This window comes from Chanodichthys erythropterus, chromosome 15 (genome assembly GCF_024489055.1).
Source record: "Chanodichthys erythropterus isolate Z2021 chromosome 15, ASM2448905v1, whole genome shotgun sequence".
Classification (NCBI taxonomy): Eukaryota; Metazoa; Chordata; class Actinopteri; order Cypriniformes; family Xenocyprididae; genus Chanodichthys; species Chanodichthys erythropterus.
This window is the reverse complement of record NC_090235.1, coordinates 14,566,540-14,585,259: the sequence shown is the minus strand read 5'-3', so window position 1 is coordinate 14,585,259 and position 18,720 is coordinate 14,566,540. Positions and strand designations below refer to the sequence as shown.

The following is an 18,720-nucleotide window of genomic DNA, read 5'->3' as shown; positions in this document are numbered from 1 at the left end:
GCCCCCTGCTGGACACAGTCAGCCATGGCGAGAAGCACAGAAACTTCACTGGACAACCAGGAACAATTACAGAATCATCTTCTAAACACTTTATCACTCTTCATCTGCCTTACAGTGCTTTAAAAGGATCTTTATGTTTAGCTACATGAGTGATTCAAATAATGAAACATCTGATTTATTCAGAGGGACAGAGGTGAGTGGAGGGCGGGATCTGTCTGTCTCGCGGGAGGGGTTTCATTGCTCCTCTGTTCCGGCTCACTCCACAGGTCTGTAACTGGAGCTCATGAGGAACCCGCTGACGTTCTTCCTCAGGACTGCCAGTGAAGATGAGCGGAGAAGAGTCAGGCGTTCCTCAGGATCTGCTGGGTAAAACCCTTGAGTCTCTCACACATGCTGATTTATCTCATACTGTGTGTGTGTGTGTGTGTGTATGTGTGTGTGTGTGTGTGTGTGTGGCTGCACTGCTTAAACTCGTGTTTGTGCTCATTCACTCCGGAAAAGTTTTTCGAAAAAGAGACTTTCATTTCCTTTATTACTATAAAGGTATGTTAGCTGTGGGAGGGGCCAGTTCAGACTCCGCCCACACCTGACGCTGGACGCGAGTGACGCAACAAATGCAAGTGGAGCCCGTTATAAACAGTGATTGACAAAAATCATGCTTTGCTCAATCTTAAATATAACGTAAAATGACCTAAAATAGATATTATGAAATAAAGTCCAAAATGTGACTAAGTTTTGAGATTGAAAGTCAAAATAATGAGATAAAAATCGAAATTATGACTATGGATGTTGTAATTATGACTTTGTATGTTTTATGCTATAATTATGTCTTAGTATGACATAATTTCTGCTATAATTATGACTTTTATGTTATTAATATGTCATAATTATGACTTAGTAAATCATAATTTCTACTTTATTGCATAATTTCTACGTTTTATGTCATAATTATGACTTTTATGTCATAATTATATCTTAGTATGTCATAATTTAAACATAATTATGGCTGTCATAATTTCTACTACTTTATTGCATAATTTCCATTTTATGTCATAATTATATTTTAGTATGTCATAATTTCAGCTTTACCCCATAATTTCTGTTTTTTTATGTCATAATTATAAAAAAAAACAAAATTATTACAACTTTTTATGTCATAATTATGACTTAGCATGTCATAATTTCTACTTTATCTCATGATTTTTGCTCTTTATGTCATAATTAATATAAAAAGTCAGTAGCCTATATCATAATTGACCAAAAGTATGATTTTTTTGTCATCTTTGTGGTGACAGGCCTAAATCTGTTTATGAGGAGATATAGATTTAATTTAAGTTCAACTTTGTCTCAGGTTTTTCTCCTAAATATCACACCAGACACAAACGAGTCTCTCGTTTCAAATATAAAGCTATAAAATGAACCATCTGATGAGAAATGTTGGAGTTCCAGGAGAGATGAACGTGAGACACTGGAGAAGCAACACTGTCTCCATTCGCTCTCCATTGAGTCTCACTGATGTTCTCTGGTGATTGTTCTGTGACGCGACACGCTATATTAATATTTTAGAGAAATTCTGAGAAGCTCACACTTAACCTCTCAAAACCCACTCTGTGTGTGTGTGTGTGTGTGTGTGTGTGTGTGTAGAGAGTGTTCAGGATGCCGTCGGACAGCAGGTCAAGCTGTGTTTGGTTCAGAAGGTCAACCTGGAGGTCAAAGGTGACAAGCTGGAGAGCAGAATCCTGGTGAGTAAAATGTGATTTCTGTCCTGATGCTGAAACTCCTATTATTAACACACAACATTACAAACTGTGATTTGAAAATCTGACAAAAATACAAAAGGTAGAAAACTGTGAACTTAAAGACTAATGAGGAAAAGAACTACAATCCCATGAAGCACTGCGAACAGCATAACTGAATTAAAAATAGACACATATAAATCTCAAATTCAAAAATTTTGATTTTATATATATATATAAAAACAATATATTTTAGGTTTATTGCAAAATATGCATATATATTCAAATATTTGACTCGATTACGTCATTTGCATCTCTGATTGATGGATTTTTCATGGGTAATGTAGTTTTTCTAAATGTATATGAAGTATTTGACTGCACACTCACTTGCAGGAAGGTTTATTGACCAGCGTTTCAAAGACTTTGTCAAGGTATAATTTCGTATGGAGTAGAGAGCATAAATAGACAATTATTAACAGGTGCATATCTATTTATCCTCTCTCCAAACGAAATTATACCTTGACAAAGTCTTTGTACTGAAATGTTGGTCAATAAACCTTCCTGCAAGTGAGTGTGCAGTCAAATCCATCATATACATTTAGATTTATCTTTCTTGACCTGCACCTCGAATGGAGTGCGTTTGTTTATGTTTTGATTAATGTATTTTTCACCAGGAATTTTGCTGTTAAACATTTATTTTAAGAATAAGTTGAAATAACGCAGACTGACGGCTTCAACAAGGCAAATACCATCGATTAATAACCTCGAATCTCACAGTAGGCCTGTCTTTAAAGGTTTATCGTTGAAAATCGAGTCTGTTTATAACTCACATTTGTGAGAAGAGAGAGAAATATTCGCAACTAACTTTATATTCTGTGGCAGAAACTCTTCAAGAAGCTCTTCAAACTCTGCTGTGGTACTTACACATTCTTACCCTTATTTTCCTGTCCTGACTTGACAGAGTTCTGATCCTCTGGGCATGAAACACACACACACACCTACACACACACACTTTACATTCCAGCAACCTCCACAAGATTTTGCAACTACCTCAGCGCCATGATTCACAATGTTTGTCTGTGATAATAAGCTCATGAGCGTTTCAGTCAAACGGAAAGATGTTTGTTTGTTGGGTTTGTGTGTTTCATATCATCTGATGGAGTTCAACAGCAGGTCTTCAGTCATTATTCTCACTTCTGCTCTCTAAATGATAACCTAACATGACTTCTCGCCTCTATGACCCTCATCACATCACTGTGATAATGCTGTTTACATTTTGATCTGAATCGAATTGAAATGGTGACACCTTTATTCACGATATCCTAGGTATTATCAAAAGTCCAGAGTTCTTTGACCTTAAAGGTACACGATGTAACTAGTGGTTAGAAAACAAAACTGCATGCATTTTGCAGAAGAACATTGTTTCGGTTGTGCTTCGGCAGATGAATGTGATTATCCTGCTACTCTTCCTCATGTCGTTCCACACCCGTAAGACCTTCATTCATCTTCACAACACAAATTAAGATATTTTTGATGAAATCCGAGAGACTCGTCCATTGACAGCAATATAATCAACACTTTCAAGGTCCAGAAAGGTACTAAAGACATCGTTAAAACAGTCATGTGACTGCAGCGGATCAACCTTAATGTTTCTGAAGAGACGAGAATACTTTCTGTGCGCAAAAACAAAACAAAAATAACAACTTTATTCAACAATATCTTCTGTGTCATTCTCACACATTGTTTACGTCCAGCGCTTCCAGGTTCTACGTCAGAATGCCGACTCATTATTGATTGATTGATTGATTGATTTATTGATTGATTGATTGATTGTAGGGCGATAGAATACACAAGAGCTGAACCATTTAACCAATGATATTGTTGAATTTACACACATGCTTCAGACACCGGTCATGCTGGAGGCGCTCCCCATAGAGTCTTGTTCAGATGTAGTGTGAGTTTCCATTCAAAACGGAACAGAAAATATAGAATTTGTAAAAAATAAAACGTCCGTACTTACTTTTACCATATTCATTGTACATACATGGTGCTTCAGTGAATACCACAGTATACCATGCAACATGTCCTGTAACGCTGTAAACAATATTTAATCAGACTGACAAAAGAGATCATAAATGGACGATACTTGCTGAACTGAACATGCAATCTAATAAGGTCATGTGATGACTGTTTCTTCTTCTGTGGTTTCTCCACAGGCTCTCGCTCCTCATCGAGTGTTTCTGCTGAGCACACGAGTGCCTGCTAAAGTGAGTGTGTGTGTGTTTTTATTTGGGCTGGTTGTTCAGGATGCGTGTCTGTAGTTTGATCTTGTGTTTTATGTCCTCAGGTTGATCAATCCTTCAGTGTTTTTGACATTCAGAGCATCAACAGTGTTAAACAGAAGCAGGTGAACATCAACAATCACAAATGAGCTTTATTGCCACATATGCTTAAACACACAGGGATTAAACTTTTTTTTAAATACTAAAAATAATTGTTTTCTCACGTTATCAAATAAACGATAATGTCATTATAACATGTACAGTTCAGTACCATGAGAGTACTAGAAAAGTGCCTTTCTAAGTTAAATCTTTAACTGGATTTAACAGTCGTATAATGCTGAAATGGATGTGCATCACCCCCTGCAGGTCATATTGTGCTGTAACAGCTGTGTGTGTGTGTGTGTGTGTGTGTGTGTGTGTGTGTGTGTGTGTGTGTGTGTGTGTGTGTAGCTGCTGGTGGACTATGACAGAGGGCAGCTGTCTCTGAGACTGGCATCTGATCAGGACACGGATGATGTTATTGCACTAATAGGAACAAACATTCAGGAGATTTGTCCAGGACTCGACCCGCTGTAAGACTGTCACACACACACACCATAACTCCATACACACGTGTGTGTGTCTTCATTTCATGTGTTTGTTTGTGTGTTTCAGGAGGGTGATAAAGAAGCTTGTGTTAAAGCCGGTGGAGAGAATCACTCATTTACAGACACTCTGGGAAAATCACAGTCCAGCAGAAGCAGGACCCTGCGGTACAGAATCACACACACACACACACACACACACACTGCTCTCGTCTGTATTAACCCTTCTCTCTGTGTGTGTGTGTGTGTGGTGTTGCAGGCGGTTTCTCGCGTCTCTACTGGTGTGTGTGCGATCAGATGGGCGTTCCCTACAGGGACGAGGTGCAGTGGGTCAGTACAGCTCTAGTCAGTCCGTCTCATCACGTCTCGTCCGTGTCTCAGTGTCTGTCTCACAGCTCTGTGTTTGTTTCTGAAGGACGTGGACACCATCTATCTGTCTCAGGACACACGGGAGCTCTGCCTGCAGGACTTCATACACCTGGACAACAGGTAACACACACCTGTAACACACCTGCTGGAATCCAGGCATAAATATATAGCACAGAATGTCACATTTTGTCAAAAGTAGAGCTGTACACTAGTAGTGATATGGACTAATGTCTATAATAATAATAATAATAATACAATTATTAAATAAAAAAAGAATTTTTGTTAAACTATTAATAAATTGTAAACAAGTTTCATGATTTCAATTAATTAGACATGCTTTTTGATTGATAACATGTAAGTTAACAATTAAATCAGAGTTCAGAAAAAAAATAAATGAAGAAAAACAAAGAATTAAAATGTCTCTGTTGCAAATGTAACCCTGGTTCCCTGAGAAGGGGAACGAGACACTGCGTCTGAACAAGACGCTATGGGGAACGCCTCCAGCGTGACCGGTGTCTGAAGCATGCGTTTAAACTACAGTCCGTGGCGTCACTACCGGTGCGACCGCAAGTATAAAAGGCACCTGTAGTACACGTCATCCTCTTCTTTGTCTGTATGAGATGTAAGCAGGCAAGTCTGAAGCATGGCTACGAGATGCATTGTCTCATTCCCTTTCACAGGGAACCAGGGTTACATTTGTAAGCGAGACATTCCCTTTCGAATGGGATCTCACACTGCGTCTGGGGAACAAATACTCAATACACGGAGGGGAAATGTGTCCAAGCACACGAATAAGACATATTGGACTCAGGTTCACCAGCAGCAACCCAAACGGTTTCTGAAGAAAAAGAAGAGGATGACGTGCACTACAAGCACTCTTTTATATACATGGTGCTTCAGAGAATACCACAGTATACCATGCATCATGTTGAGCATGATTTGTGTTGTTGTTGTTGTGTTCAGGGATCTGCTGGCCATCACTGCTGCGCTGGAGTTCAACCAGTGGTTCATCAAACTCTCCATAAAGGACTTTAAACTGGTGACTGTGTGTCTGTCAGACTCTGAAGTGCTGCTGGAGGATGATGTGATCGTACACTAATCATGATGTGTGTGTGTGTGTGTGTAGACTGCAGATCTGTGTGATCAGATATTCAGAGTTGTGTCTCGATCTACCAGACTAGAGGAACTGACTCTGGACAACACCGGACTCAAGAGGTTCTCACACACACACACACACACGTACAGTATATTCACATACATGTTTTAGTCTGTTTTACTCTACATTTTACCGTGTTTGTGTGTTTCAGTGATTTCGCTCAGAGATTTGCTGCTGCTTTGAGTCAGAATCCAAACTCTGCGTTAAACACAATCAGTCTGACCAACAACTGTATTGAAGACAAAGGTACAACACACACACACACACACACACACACTAGGAAATAAATCTAATTGTGATTACAATTTAAAATATGGAACAGTTCCCTGTTAGGTTAACAATCTGGCTTCCTGTTCCCTGTTAATGTTCCTGTCAGGTTCTCTCAAAGTCATGAACAAACGTTCTTGCAGTAACATTAATAGAACCTTTGTTCAAAGTTATCTGCTCTTTAATAATGTTCTCAAAACATTCAAAAGTAACGTTCCCGTAATGTTTGAAGAATGATCGAATGGAATGTTTAGCCACAGTGAAAAACACAAGCTGGAGCAAAATCTGAACACTGACTGCAGCACAACAAACATGAATCATATGGATTGACAGCTGTGTTTGATTGACAGGTGTCATGTTTCTGAGCGCTGCACTGTCCAAACTCACACCTGGACTGAAACAGCTGGACCTGTCCAAGAACTCACTGTCAGCTAAAGGTACACACACACACATTCAGCACATTTGAAGTGTGTCCTTCACGTCCTCCTATCCCTCACAATCCTTCGCACACATCCCAGTTCACAAAAAAGATTTGACGGGAAAAATCGAGTTGTTACTGAGCTCCAGTTCATTCTGAAATGAGACTTTAAACAGAAGAATCAGAAGTTGAGCTCATCTTTTCTTCACTATTATGTCGTATATCCGAGTGAAACGCTTTGCAAACAAGAACAAATGTAGGGCGGGGCTTGATTGTGTCTGTGGGGAATTGATTGGATGGTTGTGGTTTGCTATTGGTGGATCTCATGTGAGTGACAGGTTGCCCCGCCCTCATCATCAGAGAAGAGATGCTGCAAGAGGAAGATATTCTGATTCAAGATTACCAGAACATGAATTTAACTCAATGTGCACCGATAAATCATACTGCAATATTCTATTTAAAAAAAAACATAATTGTATATTTTCATTTCATTTATAGCTAAACTTCCTATGATTATCAGCCACTGCATTAATAGAAAGACGGTTAATATAAAGATTTATAATATTAAAAGTATTTTTCCTGATTTTATTTTTTTATAGTTTTTTTTCATAATATTAATAGAAAACCTTGCGTTTGAGAAGCACCTGCAGTCATCATGCTGTGTTCATTGTGTGTGTGTGTGTGTGTGTGTGTGTGTGTGTGTGTGTGTGTGTGTGTGTGTGTGTGTGTGTGTGTGTGTGTGTTCTCAGGTGTGAATGTTCTGGCTCAGTGTTTCTGCTCCACGTCACTCACACACCTGAATCTGTCTGGAAACACACTCAAAGGAGAGGACATGCCTGTATGTACACACACACACACACACACACACACACACACACACACACACACACACACACACACACACACATTATTTTCATGTGTCATGTGAATTAGTGTGTGTTGTTGTGTGTTTGTAGCACCTGTGGAGTTTCCTGTCTCAGCCCAACCATCTGCACACACTCGACCTGTCGAACAGCGAAGCTTCCCTCGACCTGGTCAGACACACATAACCACACGATCACATGATCACACGATCACATGACTCTCAGACTGGGTCCGGGGAAAAATAAATAAATAAAAAGATTAAACTAACTAACAACTCAATTTAGTTAAAATAACAAAAAATAAATGAATAAAAATTGATTTACATAATTAAAGTAATAAATGTGATGATTGTTGATAATAAATAAAATGTGATGTAAATAAAAAAACAGCAATTGATTCAAATAAACTGATGGAAAAAGAAATACTATTTGATTTAAATAAATAAATAAATAAATAACTGTGAGGAGTAGAAAGAATGATGGAACGCAAGAGAAACGAAATATTTTCCCAGTAATACTGCATATTAATTTTTAACAGTGTTAATTTGGTCTTTATGCATAAAAGTATATATCTTCCTTATGAATTTGAGGATGATCATTTCTGTGGCTCTGTGAATCCCGTCACATGTTCTCCAGGTGTGTTCTTCACTGCTGCGTGGCTCTCTCAAACACCTGACCGTCCTCAACATGTCCAGAAGTGTCTTCAGTTACAAGTACAACACACACACACACACACACACACGGGTGCAGGATTCAGGTGTTTCAGTCTGATGTTTTGTGCTGCAGGAGAGGGAAGGAGCTGCCATCCTCCTTCAAGCAGTTCTTCAGCAGTGCTTCGTCCCTCAAGAACATCTGCCTGTCTGGAACCAAACTACCTGCTGAAGGACTCAAGTGAGTCTCAGTCTGTCCGTCCACCCAGACTCATGATCATGTTCTGCTGATGTTCTTCTCATGTTCTGATGATGTTCTTTTGATATTCTTCTGATGTTCTTCTGATGTTCTTCTGATATTCTTCTGATGTTCTTCTGATCTTCTACTCATATTCTTCTGATGTTCTTCTGATCTTCTACTGATGTTCTTCTGATCTTCTACTCATATTCTTCTGATGTTCTTCTGATCTTCTACTCATATTCTTCTGATGTTCTGCTGATGTTTTGCTGATGTCCGATGTGTTCAGAGCTCTGCTGCTTGGTCTGGCCTGTAACTCAAACCTGAGAGACATCGCTCTGGACATCAGCGGCTGTGAGGTACCGTCCCACACTCTTCTCTAGGTCCACACCATTTGAGGAAAAACTCCAATTAAATTGGATTTCTGCAGTTTGTCTGAGTTTGTTCTGACACACACAGGCCGGTGTGTGTTGTGTGTTCCTCACCTGTTGTTGTTCTTGTGTTTAGTTGCGGTCAGCAGGTGCTCAGATTCTGGAGGGCTGCATCGCTGAGATCCCAAACATCACCAGCCTGGACGTGTCTGACAACGGTTAATAACACACGCACACACACACACACACACACACACACACGGATGTAGGTGTTGATTCAGTACTCTGGTGTGTGTTTGTGTCCAGGGCTGGACTCGGATCTGTCCACGCTCCTCGTGTGGCTCGGGAAGAACCGCTCCATCAAACACTTGTCCATCGGCAGGAACTTCAGCAACATCAAATCCAAGTGAGACTCAGTTTGGAGATCATGTGACGCTCACGGTTCAGCTGGCAGACGCAGTTATTTCTGAATGTGTGTGTTTCAGGAACCTCGGGCAGGTTCTGGTCTCTGTGGTCCACATGATTCAGGAGGAGGATTCTGTGAGTCTGTAGATCCTTCCTCGAAACTTAATCACATATTTCAGTAATCATCATAAGTTTGGCATCATTCGACCGGTGTGTGTGTGTGTGTGTGTGTGTGTGTAGCCGCTGGCGTCTCTGTCTCTGGCCGACTCGCGTCTGAAGGCCGATCTCTCGGTGGTTCTGAACGCTCTGGGCGGGAACAGCAGTCTGACCCATCTGGACATCAGCGGGAACAACATGGGCGACTTTGGGGCGAAGATGCTGGCCAAAGCTCTGCAGATCAACACCAAACTCAGGTCTGAGACTTCACATTTAACACACCTCTCTCTGAAATGCTCGACTCTGATTGGTCAGTCAGTTATCGCTGAAGATGTGTGTGTTCAATAACAGCTCTGTGTGTGTTTCAGGACGTTGATCTGGGACCGTAACAGTGTCAGCGCTCAGGGGCTCCAGGACATGGCTGCTGCTCTGGAGAAGTGTGTGTGTGTGTGTGTGTGTGTGTGTGTGAGAAACCATTAATCCTGAGTGAATCATGGTTCATTACAGTTCTAAGCTCTTACTGGAAGCAGAAAGCACAGCCGTATTAGAAACATTAATAATGAAACGAATGAATAAACGGACACTGATGTTCAGTATTGTCTGCAGGAATTACACCATCAGGTTCATGCCGGTTCCCATCACAGACGCGGCTCAAGCTCTGAAGAACAGCCCGGAGAAAACTGAAGAAGCTCTTCTGAAGGTCAGGAACACAAACACACTCTAAACCAGGAACATTAAAGGGTTAGTTCACCCAAGAATGAGATTTCTGTCATTAATTACTCTCCCTCATGTCGTTTCACACCTTCATTCATCTTCAGAACACAAATTAAGATATTTTTGATGAAATCCTGCATAGCCAGCAATGACATTTCCTCTCTCAAGATCCATTAATGTACTAAAAACATATTTAAATCAGTTCATGTGAGTACAGTGGTTCAATATTAATATTATAAAGCCACGAGAATATTTTTGGTGCGCCAAAAAAACAAAATAACGACTTATTTAGTGATGGCCGATTTCAAAACACTGCTTCAGGAAGCTTCGGAGCGTTATGAATCAGTGTGTCGAATCAGCGGTTCGGATCGCCAAAGTCACGTGATTTCAGCAGTTTGACACGTGATCCGAATCATGATTCGACACAAAAGATTCATAACGCTCCGAAGCTTCCTGAAGCAGTGTTTTGAAATCAGCCATCACTAAATTATTTAGTTTTTTTGGCGCAAAAATATTCTCGTGGCTTTATAATATTAATATTGAACCACTGTACTCACATGAACTGATTTAAATATGTTTTTAGTACATTAATGGATCTTGAGAGAGGAAATGTCATTGCTGGCTATGCAGGATTTCATCAAAAATATCTTAATTTGTGTTCTGAAGATGAACGAAGGTCTTACGGGTGTGAAACGACATGAGGGAGAGTAATTAATGACATTATTTTCATTTTTTGGTGAACTAACCCTTTAACATAGACGCACACACACAAACACGGCCCACAACAGAAGATGCTCTTTCTATTCTGTCATGATGAACCACGATGTTCTGTGTGTGTGTGTGTGTGTGTGTGTGTAGATGGAGCAGTATCTGCTGCGTAACCATGAGAGCAGGCGATATCTGCAGGATCAGGCGTTCCGGCTGCAGCAGGGCTTCAGCACCAGCACAACACAACAGGTGATCTGCTCAACACACACTTTACCTGGAAACACAGTGTTTATTATTTGATTGACTGATCCGTCTGTCAGTGGTGTGTGTTCACGAGCGCAATCTCATCCATCTGTGTGTGTGTGTGTAGATGATGTCGCAGGTGTGTGTGCAGGTCCAGGATCAGCTGAACTCTCTGTGCTTCAGTAAGAGTGAGCGAGTTCAGCAGGACATGAAGGCGGCCGAGAGCCTGATGAGAGACGCCAAGAGCTCCACAACAGTGAGACACACACACACACACACACACACACACACACACTGAAGATGAGTATCTCTGTAAGCAGCTCGTTGTGTCTGTGTCTGTAGCTGCTGCGCAGTCTGTATGACCAGCGCTCGGGCGTCAGTGACGGGTCAGCAGGGGTGTGTGTGCAGCAGGTGCAGGAGAAACTGTGTTCGGTGGCAGGAGAGCTCAGTGTGCTCATAGACCAGCAGCTGCAGGTACACACACACACACACACACACTGAACATCATCACAGACGGCTGAGAAACTCTCTGAGTGTGTGTGTGTGTGTTCAGGGTCTGCTGGTGTCGATGTTGGATACGGCGCAGAGTGTGTGTCCTCACGTCATGCAGCAGGCGTGTTTGCGTGAGGATCTGCTCCACGCCGGCGAGGGGAGGACGAGTGTGTCCAAAGCCTTCATCACCTCCACCCTGCTGGAGCAGTCGGCCATCGACATCATCAATAAGATCAGGTGAGCTCACGTTTGAGCGTTTACACTGACGCTTTGACCTGCTGAGATGATATTCAATTATAAAAGTCATTTAAATTAAAACACATTCATATGCTCACGTTTCCCTGATGCTGGTTAAGGGTCACATGACACGCAGCTAAATTAATTAAATATTTTATTGTTTTTAGTAAGTGTTCTAATTTAAGTTTTTATTTTAAAATCTAAAATTTATTTAATATTTATTTAATATTTTTTTTTTTTGTAAGTGTTTTTATTTTTATGTAAAAAATGTGTTTTCATTTAGCAAATTTGTTATTTAATTTTTAGTAAGTGTTTCATTTGGATTGTTTTCATTTTTGTGATTTAATTTTTAGTGAGGTTATTATTTTAAAATGATGTACTTATTATTGTTTTTTATGACTTAATTGGTTTTTTTAAGTGTTTTATTTTGGTTCTGATTTAATTCATGTAGAGGTCACATGACAGGCAGCTAAACAAATAAAATATTAATTTAGTTTTTAGTTAGTTTTTATTTTAAAATCATTTAATTTTGCATTTTTATTTGATAATTTAGTAATTTTAGTAATTTTTTCATTTTGATTGTCTTTATTTTTATGGTTTAATTTTTAGTGAGTATTTTTTTTATGTTTTCATTTTAAAATAAATGATGGATGTATTTTTTGCATTTTTATGATTTAATTAATTTTTGTAAGTCTTATATTTTGATTGTTTTGATTCTTATTTAATTCATGTTTATTAAGTGTTCTATTTTGATAGGTTTTTTTATTGTGGAATTACATATTTTAATTTAGCATTTTGATAATTTATAGATTATTCATAATTCATTTCGTTTTATTTTGATTTTTATTTTAAAATATGAAATTTTATGATTGAATTTAATTATTAGCTTCTAATTGAAACCCTGAACTTTAATAATTAAAGTAAGTTTTCTAATCCTCAGCATCTTTATTAGCTTAATGTTGCTTGATGTTTTAAAAGGTTAACGTGTGTGTGTGTGTGTGTGTGTGTGTGTGTGTGTGTGTGTGTGTGTGTGTGTGTGTGTGTGTGTGTGTGTGTGTGTGTGTGTGTGTTCAGTGAGGTGAAGCTCAGTATGGCGTCGTGTCTCTCTGAATACATCACTGATGAGATCTTACAGTCTCTCTCTCGCTCTCAACACACACTGGTGAGATTTAGACACAAAACTACACATCATCACAGTGTTCATGTGTGTGTGTGTGTATGTGTGTGTGTGCACTTCATTCACACGTGTGTGTGTGTGTGTGTGTGTGTGTGTCAGGCAGCTCATCTGAGCAGGAGAGGTCAGCAGCCGCTGCAACATCAGGACTCTCAGGAGACACAAGTTCTAGACGAGACAGAAATGCAGACAAACAACCTGATACCAGCAGAACCAGAACCAGAACCGCAGGTAAGACACACACATCATGTTCATGCTGTATATTTGCATATGCATGAGTATAAATGAGATCTGAGTGTTAACATCAGATGAACTCTGACCCGTGTCTCTAGCGGACACATAGAGCCAAGAGGAAGAGCATTCACAGCAGGATGTTCAGACCCATGTCCGCCGCCTTCGGTACTCCTCACTCAGATTCCATCGCTCTCGTTAGTGTTTCTTAATTACTGCTGGTTAATCGAGTGTTTCTGGTGTGTGTGTCAGAGCTGGACTTTGATCTCAGTAAGGTGTTAGAGGACGTGACCCTGTGTGTGGACGATCTGCCTCTGCCGCCGCCCCTGACCCCGTCCCCTGTGGAGGCGGAGCTACCGCAGCCTGAGCCTGTGAGCTTCAGCGACCTGCCCACCAGAGACACGCCCACTCTACAGCACATCACCAAATACAGGCCGCGGCGGACCAAGAAGGCCAAACCCAGCAGAGCCGCCGTAAGACGCCAGAACACGCACAGTTGACGGGAATGAAATGTTTCAGTTTGGATGTGAAGGTTCATGTTCAGTGTGAATCATCCTTATTAAACGCCTCTGTTTTCTCAGTGTCAGCCAATCAGCACAGACCCTGCGCTGGAAGTGGATCAGGTGGATGAAGGCGTGCCGGAGTTCTACTCCAAAAAGGTCACCAACATCACAGCCAAGTAAGATGTGAGACATGTGAGGCGGAGTGTTTACGCTGGACTCGGCCTGACGCTCGTTCTGTTTGCAGAGCGTCCGCTGCGGACGCAGAGAAGAGCAGAGAGTCTCGTCTGAGCGGCTTCTTCAGCCTCATCAAGCATCGCACCTCGACGAAAGCCACGCCCACCAGCCCCACCCCCAGCCCCACGGCAACCACGACAACGGTCTCCGTGACAGCGACGGAAACAGACGCCCCGTCCCCAGAGCCGGCTGTGAACCCAGAGCCTGTTGCGCCTGAGGTCAAAGGTCACGTGCAGGAGGGCGTCAAACGTGGCAGTCCGCTGACAGGGCGTCACATGGGCATGCAGGTGCTGGGCAACGACCTGCTGGCTGAGATGCGAGCCAAACAAGAGAAACGCAAGAAGGTGAGATTCAGATATGCAGTGAGAATTCAGTTTGAGCACATATAGATTTGATTAAAAACTGACATCAGTGATTGTGCTGACTGATGATGATGTCACTCGCAGGCAGGCGTGTCTCCATCTGCAGCATCCAAGGCTGAAGCTCCCGATGAAGGTGATGTCTGTGTCTGTCAGTCATTGTGTTTTTAAGATGATGATGATGATGATGATGTGTGAGTCTAATGTCTGTGTAATTTTACTGACAGAAAACCCTAGCAACCTCCTAGAAGACCATGCTGTAGTGACCACATAGCAACCTCCTAGTAACCACCCAGAATACCTAAGCAACCCTATAGCAACCACATAGCAACGCCCTAGCAACCTCCTAGAAGACCATGCTGTAGTGACCACATAGCAACCTCCTAGTAACCACCCAGAACACCTAAGCAACCCTATAGCAACCACATAGCAACACCCTAGCAACTTCCCAGAACACCATAGCAACTACGTAGCAACACCCTAGCAACCTCCTAGAACACCATGCTGTAGCAACCTCATAGCAACCTTCTAGTAACCACTCAAACCACCCTAGCATCTGCATAGCAACAACCTAGCAACCTCCTAGAAGACCATGCTGTAGTGACCACATAGCAACCTCCTAGTAACCACCCAGAACACCTTAGCAACCCTATAGCAACCACATATCAACACCCTAGCAACTTCCCAGAACACCATAGCAACTACGTAGCAACACCCTAGAAACCTCCTAGAACACCATGCTGTAGCAACCTCATAGCAACCTTCTAGTAACCACTCAAACCACCCTAGCACCTGCATAGCAACACCCTAGCAACCTCCTAGAACACCATACTTAGCAACCGCATAGCAACCTCCTTGTAACCACTCAGAACACCCTAGCAATTACATAGCAACACCCTAGCAACCTACTAGAACAACATGCTGTAGCAACCGCATAGCAACCTCCTTGTAACCGCTCAGAACACCTTAGCAATCGCATAGCAACACCCTAGCAACCTCCTAGAACAGCATGCTGTAGCAACCGCATAACAAGCTCCTAGTAACCTCTCAGAACACCCTAGCAATCGCATACCAATACCTTAGCAACCTCCTAAAACACCATGCTGTAGCAACCTCATAGCAACCTTCTAGTAACCACTCAAATCACCCTAGCAACTGCATAGCAACACCCTAGCAACCTCCTAGAACACCATACTTAGCAACCGCATAACAAGCTCCTAGTAACCTCTCAGAACACCCTAGCAATCGCATACCAATACCTTAGCAACCTCCTAAAACACCATGCTGTAGCAACCTCATAGCAACCTTCTAGTAACCACTCAAATCACCCTAGCAACTGCATAGCAACACCCTAGCAACCTCCTAGAACACCATACTTAGCAACCGCATAGCAACCTCCTTGTAACCACTCAGAACACCCTAGCAATTACATAGCAACACCCTAGCAACCTACTAGAACAACATGCTGTAGCAACCGCATAGCAACCTCCTTGTAACCACTCAAACCACCCTAGCATCTGCATAGCAACAACCTAGCAACCTCCTAGAAGACCATGCTGTAGTGACCACATAGCAACCTCCTAGTAACCACCCAGAACACCTTAGCAACCCTATAGCAACCACATATCAACACCCTAGCAACTTCCCAGAACACCATAGCAACTGTGTAGCAACACCCTAGCAACCTCCTAGAACACCATGCTGTAGCAACCTCATAGCAACCTTCTAGTAACCACTCAAACCACCCTAGCAACTGCATAGCAACACCCTAGCAACCTCCTAGAACACCATGCTGTAGCAACCGCATAGCAACCTCCTTGTAACCACTCAGAACACACTAATAACCCCATAGCAACCACAGAGAATACCCTAGCAACTGCATAGCAACACCCTAGCAACCTCCTAGAACACCATGCTGTAGCAACCACATAGCAACCTCCTTGTAACCACTCAGAACACACTAGTAACCCCATAGCAACCACAGAGAATACCCTAGCAACCACATAGCAACACCCTATCCAATTCCCAGAACACCCTAGCAATCACATAGCAACACACTAGCAACCTCCAAGAACACCATGCTGTAGCAACCGCATAGCAACATCCTAGTAACCACCCAGAACACCCTAGAAATTGCATAGCAACCACCCAGAATATCTGTTTTTCTGATAGATTGTATTGCCTTCAAAACCTTTAATCTTCAAGCTTTAAAGGGGCTGTATGTAAGAATTTTTATGAATTAATCGCTTTTTTATTGCCAATGTGTGAATAACTTGGGCACTGAGTCACGTTCAGTCTCTTGTGCGTCACGTGTGCTTGAGTGCTGCAGTTCACTTAACGGCCACCGGTGTCGCTAATAAGAAGGGTTTCTGAATTCTACATACAGCCCCTTCAAAATACTTCAAACTGAAAACCTTCAGACTGCAAACTTTCCAGTCAGGTTTTCTCAAGCCAACATCAGAGTTTTTATATTTACAATCTGTGATTGTGCAGGTGGAGATCATGGACACGTGACACCAGCGGTCCAGAGAGAGGCTCAAGATGAACCTGCAGCCAGAAAACTCAAACACACACCTGAACACACACCTGCACACACACACACAGCTGAACACACACCGTCATCAGAGCGCCGCTCCAGCCGTCCGTCCGTGTCGTTCAGCTCCCCCGACTGCATCGGTGATTCCCCCCCGCAGGTGATGCTGTCAGTCACTGAGGAGGCGGAGCCGGGTCCTGTCACTCACAGCGCAGAGGGAGGAGCCTCACCTGACCCCCGTGAGTGTCCTGAACCATCCTGAAGTTCACTTCATATCAACACTCATTCTGCATGTTTTGTGCTTTATTCAGTTTTCTGTTCAAATCCTTATTTTTATATCAGATCAATAATGTTCTTCTTAAATGATCAGAAAGACTCACTGTCATTGTGTGTGCAGCTCCGGAGTCTCCGGCTGACGTCAGTGTGTTCGACACACACACCGCACACACACTGACCGTCAGTCGCTCCATATCCTGCGGTCACCCCAGGACCGGCCCAGAGGAGGGCGACACTGAGCGCCAGCGCACAAAGTCCCTCCCCACAGACGCTCCGGCCAATCACAGCTCTTGATCACGTCTGATCGACTGATGTTGAGCTCTGCTCAGACTGAAGCAGTGGCTTCTTCTGTACTTTATATGTTTTAAAATGTTTTTTAAGCATAAATAAATCATTTCTAGTTAAACCTGAATGCAAACTTATGAGCAAGAACAGATGCATAATTGAGCGAGATCAGTGTTTCTAAACAAGGGCTGAAAGATGACTGAAAATATTTATAAAATTGAAATTGTGTATTAAAAATTATATACTGCAAACAAAAAAAAAATCAAATATTATTTTTCTCTCAACCAGTGTTATTTTAGTATAATTGATACAGTTATAGTCTTGAATTAGTTTTTATTTTTGAATTTTCTGTTTTAATTTTAATTTTTTAAAAATATAGTTTATGTTCATATTATTTCATTGATTAGTACATCAAGCTAGGGTTAGAGGTAGTTCATGTTTATTTCATGTAATATGTTGTGTTATGGATTCAGGTAACTGTTTTCCCTGAAGAACACTGAATCAGAATCTGATCTTCTGGAATCACAAAATCAACTGTTGTTAATTACTTTAATACATCAACACTGAAAGATATTGTTAATAAAAATGTTTGAAATCATTCAGCCTTGTCATTATTTCAGCAGTGTGAGATTCTGACGAGAGTATAAAATCAAAATAATCCTAACATAAACTTCTGATTATTATAAACAAATTATATATATATTATGTATATTTTTTACAAAGATTGGATGTTTAAAAAAAACTACTATTTCAGATTTTGTACTAAAAAATTTCACTTTCAGTTTCATGTCCCTGCAAACAAAAATATGCTATACAAATGTTTCCAAAAGTTATGAAAATTTTATTTCAGAATGTTCTGTGTGTATGTGTGTGTGTGTGTGTGTGTGTGTGTGTGATACAGTAGATGTCATCTGTGTCTGTTTACAGTAAAATTGCAGTGTGGATCTGATGAATTATTGATGCTCCTCTTTATTCCTCTGGTATCTGTATGTCTGATCTGCGGTCAGTGACGTGTCGGTCCAGCTGTGCCGCGCGTGGGTTTGCTCTGGGGTGTGATTGTGTGTTGTCTCCAGTGACGGCTCATTATGTGGGAGTAATTACGGCCGGTGGAGAGAAGGACTCCTGCAGCTGCGGCTCTCATCAGTCATGGAGAGCGTCTTCAGAGGTCTGACCGCCGCCGCCTTCCTGCACTCCTGGACTCGGTTCGACCGCCACGGTGAGTTCACACACCTGATG

General features: G+C 41.6%; 1 protein-coding gene across 2 annotated transcripts; it reads left to right on the top strand.

Annotated features, from left to right (window-relative positions):
• Positions 1–259: 259 nt before the first annotated feature.
• Positions 260–18,089, top strand: LOC137037887 (F-actin-uncapping protein LRRC16A). 2 transcript variants are annotated; one of them, XM_067412259.1, is made up of 36 exons: positions 260–366; positions 1,645–1,742; positions 3,953–4,003; positions 4,084–4,143; positions 4,469–4,590; positions 4,673–4,770; positions 4,862–4,932; positions 5,018–5,091; positions 5,935–6,010; positions 6,098–6,186; positions 6,279–6,373; positions 6,745–6,831; positions 7,562–7,650; positions 7,769–7,846; positions 8,312–8,388; positions 8,462–8,566; positions 8,853–8,922; positions 9,071–9,152; positions 9,241–9,340; positions 9,420–9,474; positions 9,580–9,752; positions 9,864–9,932; positions 10,102–10,195; positions 11,068–11,166; positions 11,288–11,416; positions 11,503–11,634; positions 11,714–11,889; positions 12,964–13,051; positions 13,166–13,294; positions 13,396–13,462; positions 13,547–13,767; positions 13,876–13,973; positions 14,042–14,375; positions 14,478–14,526; positions 16,884–17,162; positions 17,321–18,089. In XM_067412259.1, the coding sequence occupies exons 1-36, from the start codon at positions 327–329 to the stop codon at positions 17,491–17,493; spliced, it is 3,927 nt and encodes a 1,308-aa protein (XP_067268360.1). In that variant the 5' UTR covers positions 260–326; the 3' UTR covers positions 17,494–18,089. The 2 variants fall into 2 exon arrangements, with proteins under 2 accessions (XP_067268360.1, XP_067268361.1); XM_067412260.1 differs by lacking the exons at positions 260–366; positions 1,645–1,742; positions 3,953–4,003; ... (3 more) ...; positions 4,862–4,932; positions 5,018–5,091 and adding an exon at positions 5,437–5,529 and having other exon boundaries at positions 17,321–18,088.
• The last annotated feature ends 631 nt before the right edge of the window (positions 18,090–18,720 follow it).

Coding starts and splice junctions, on each gene's coding strand:
- LOC137037887 (XM_067412259.1), top strand. CDS start 327: ATGAGCGGAGAAGAGTCAGGCGTTCCTCAGGATCTGCTGG. Junction 4,144..4,468: donor ACAGTGTTAAACAGAAGCAG/GTGAACATCAAC, acceptor GTGTGTGTGTAG/CTGCTGGTGGACTATGACAG. Junction 8,389..8,461: donor AGAAGTGTCTTCAGTTACAA/GTACAACACACA, acceptor TTTGTGCTGCAG/GAGAGGGAAGGAGCTGCCAT.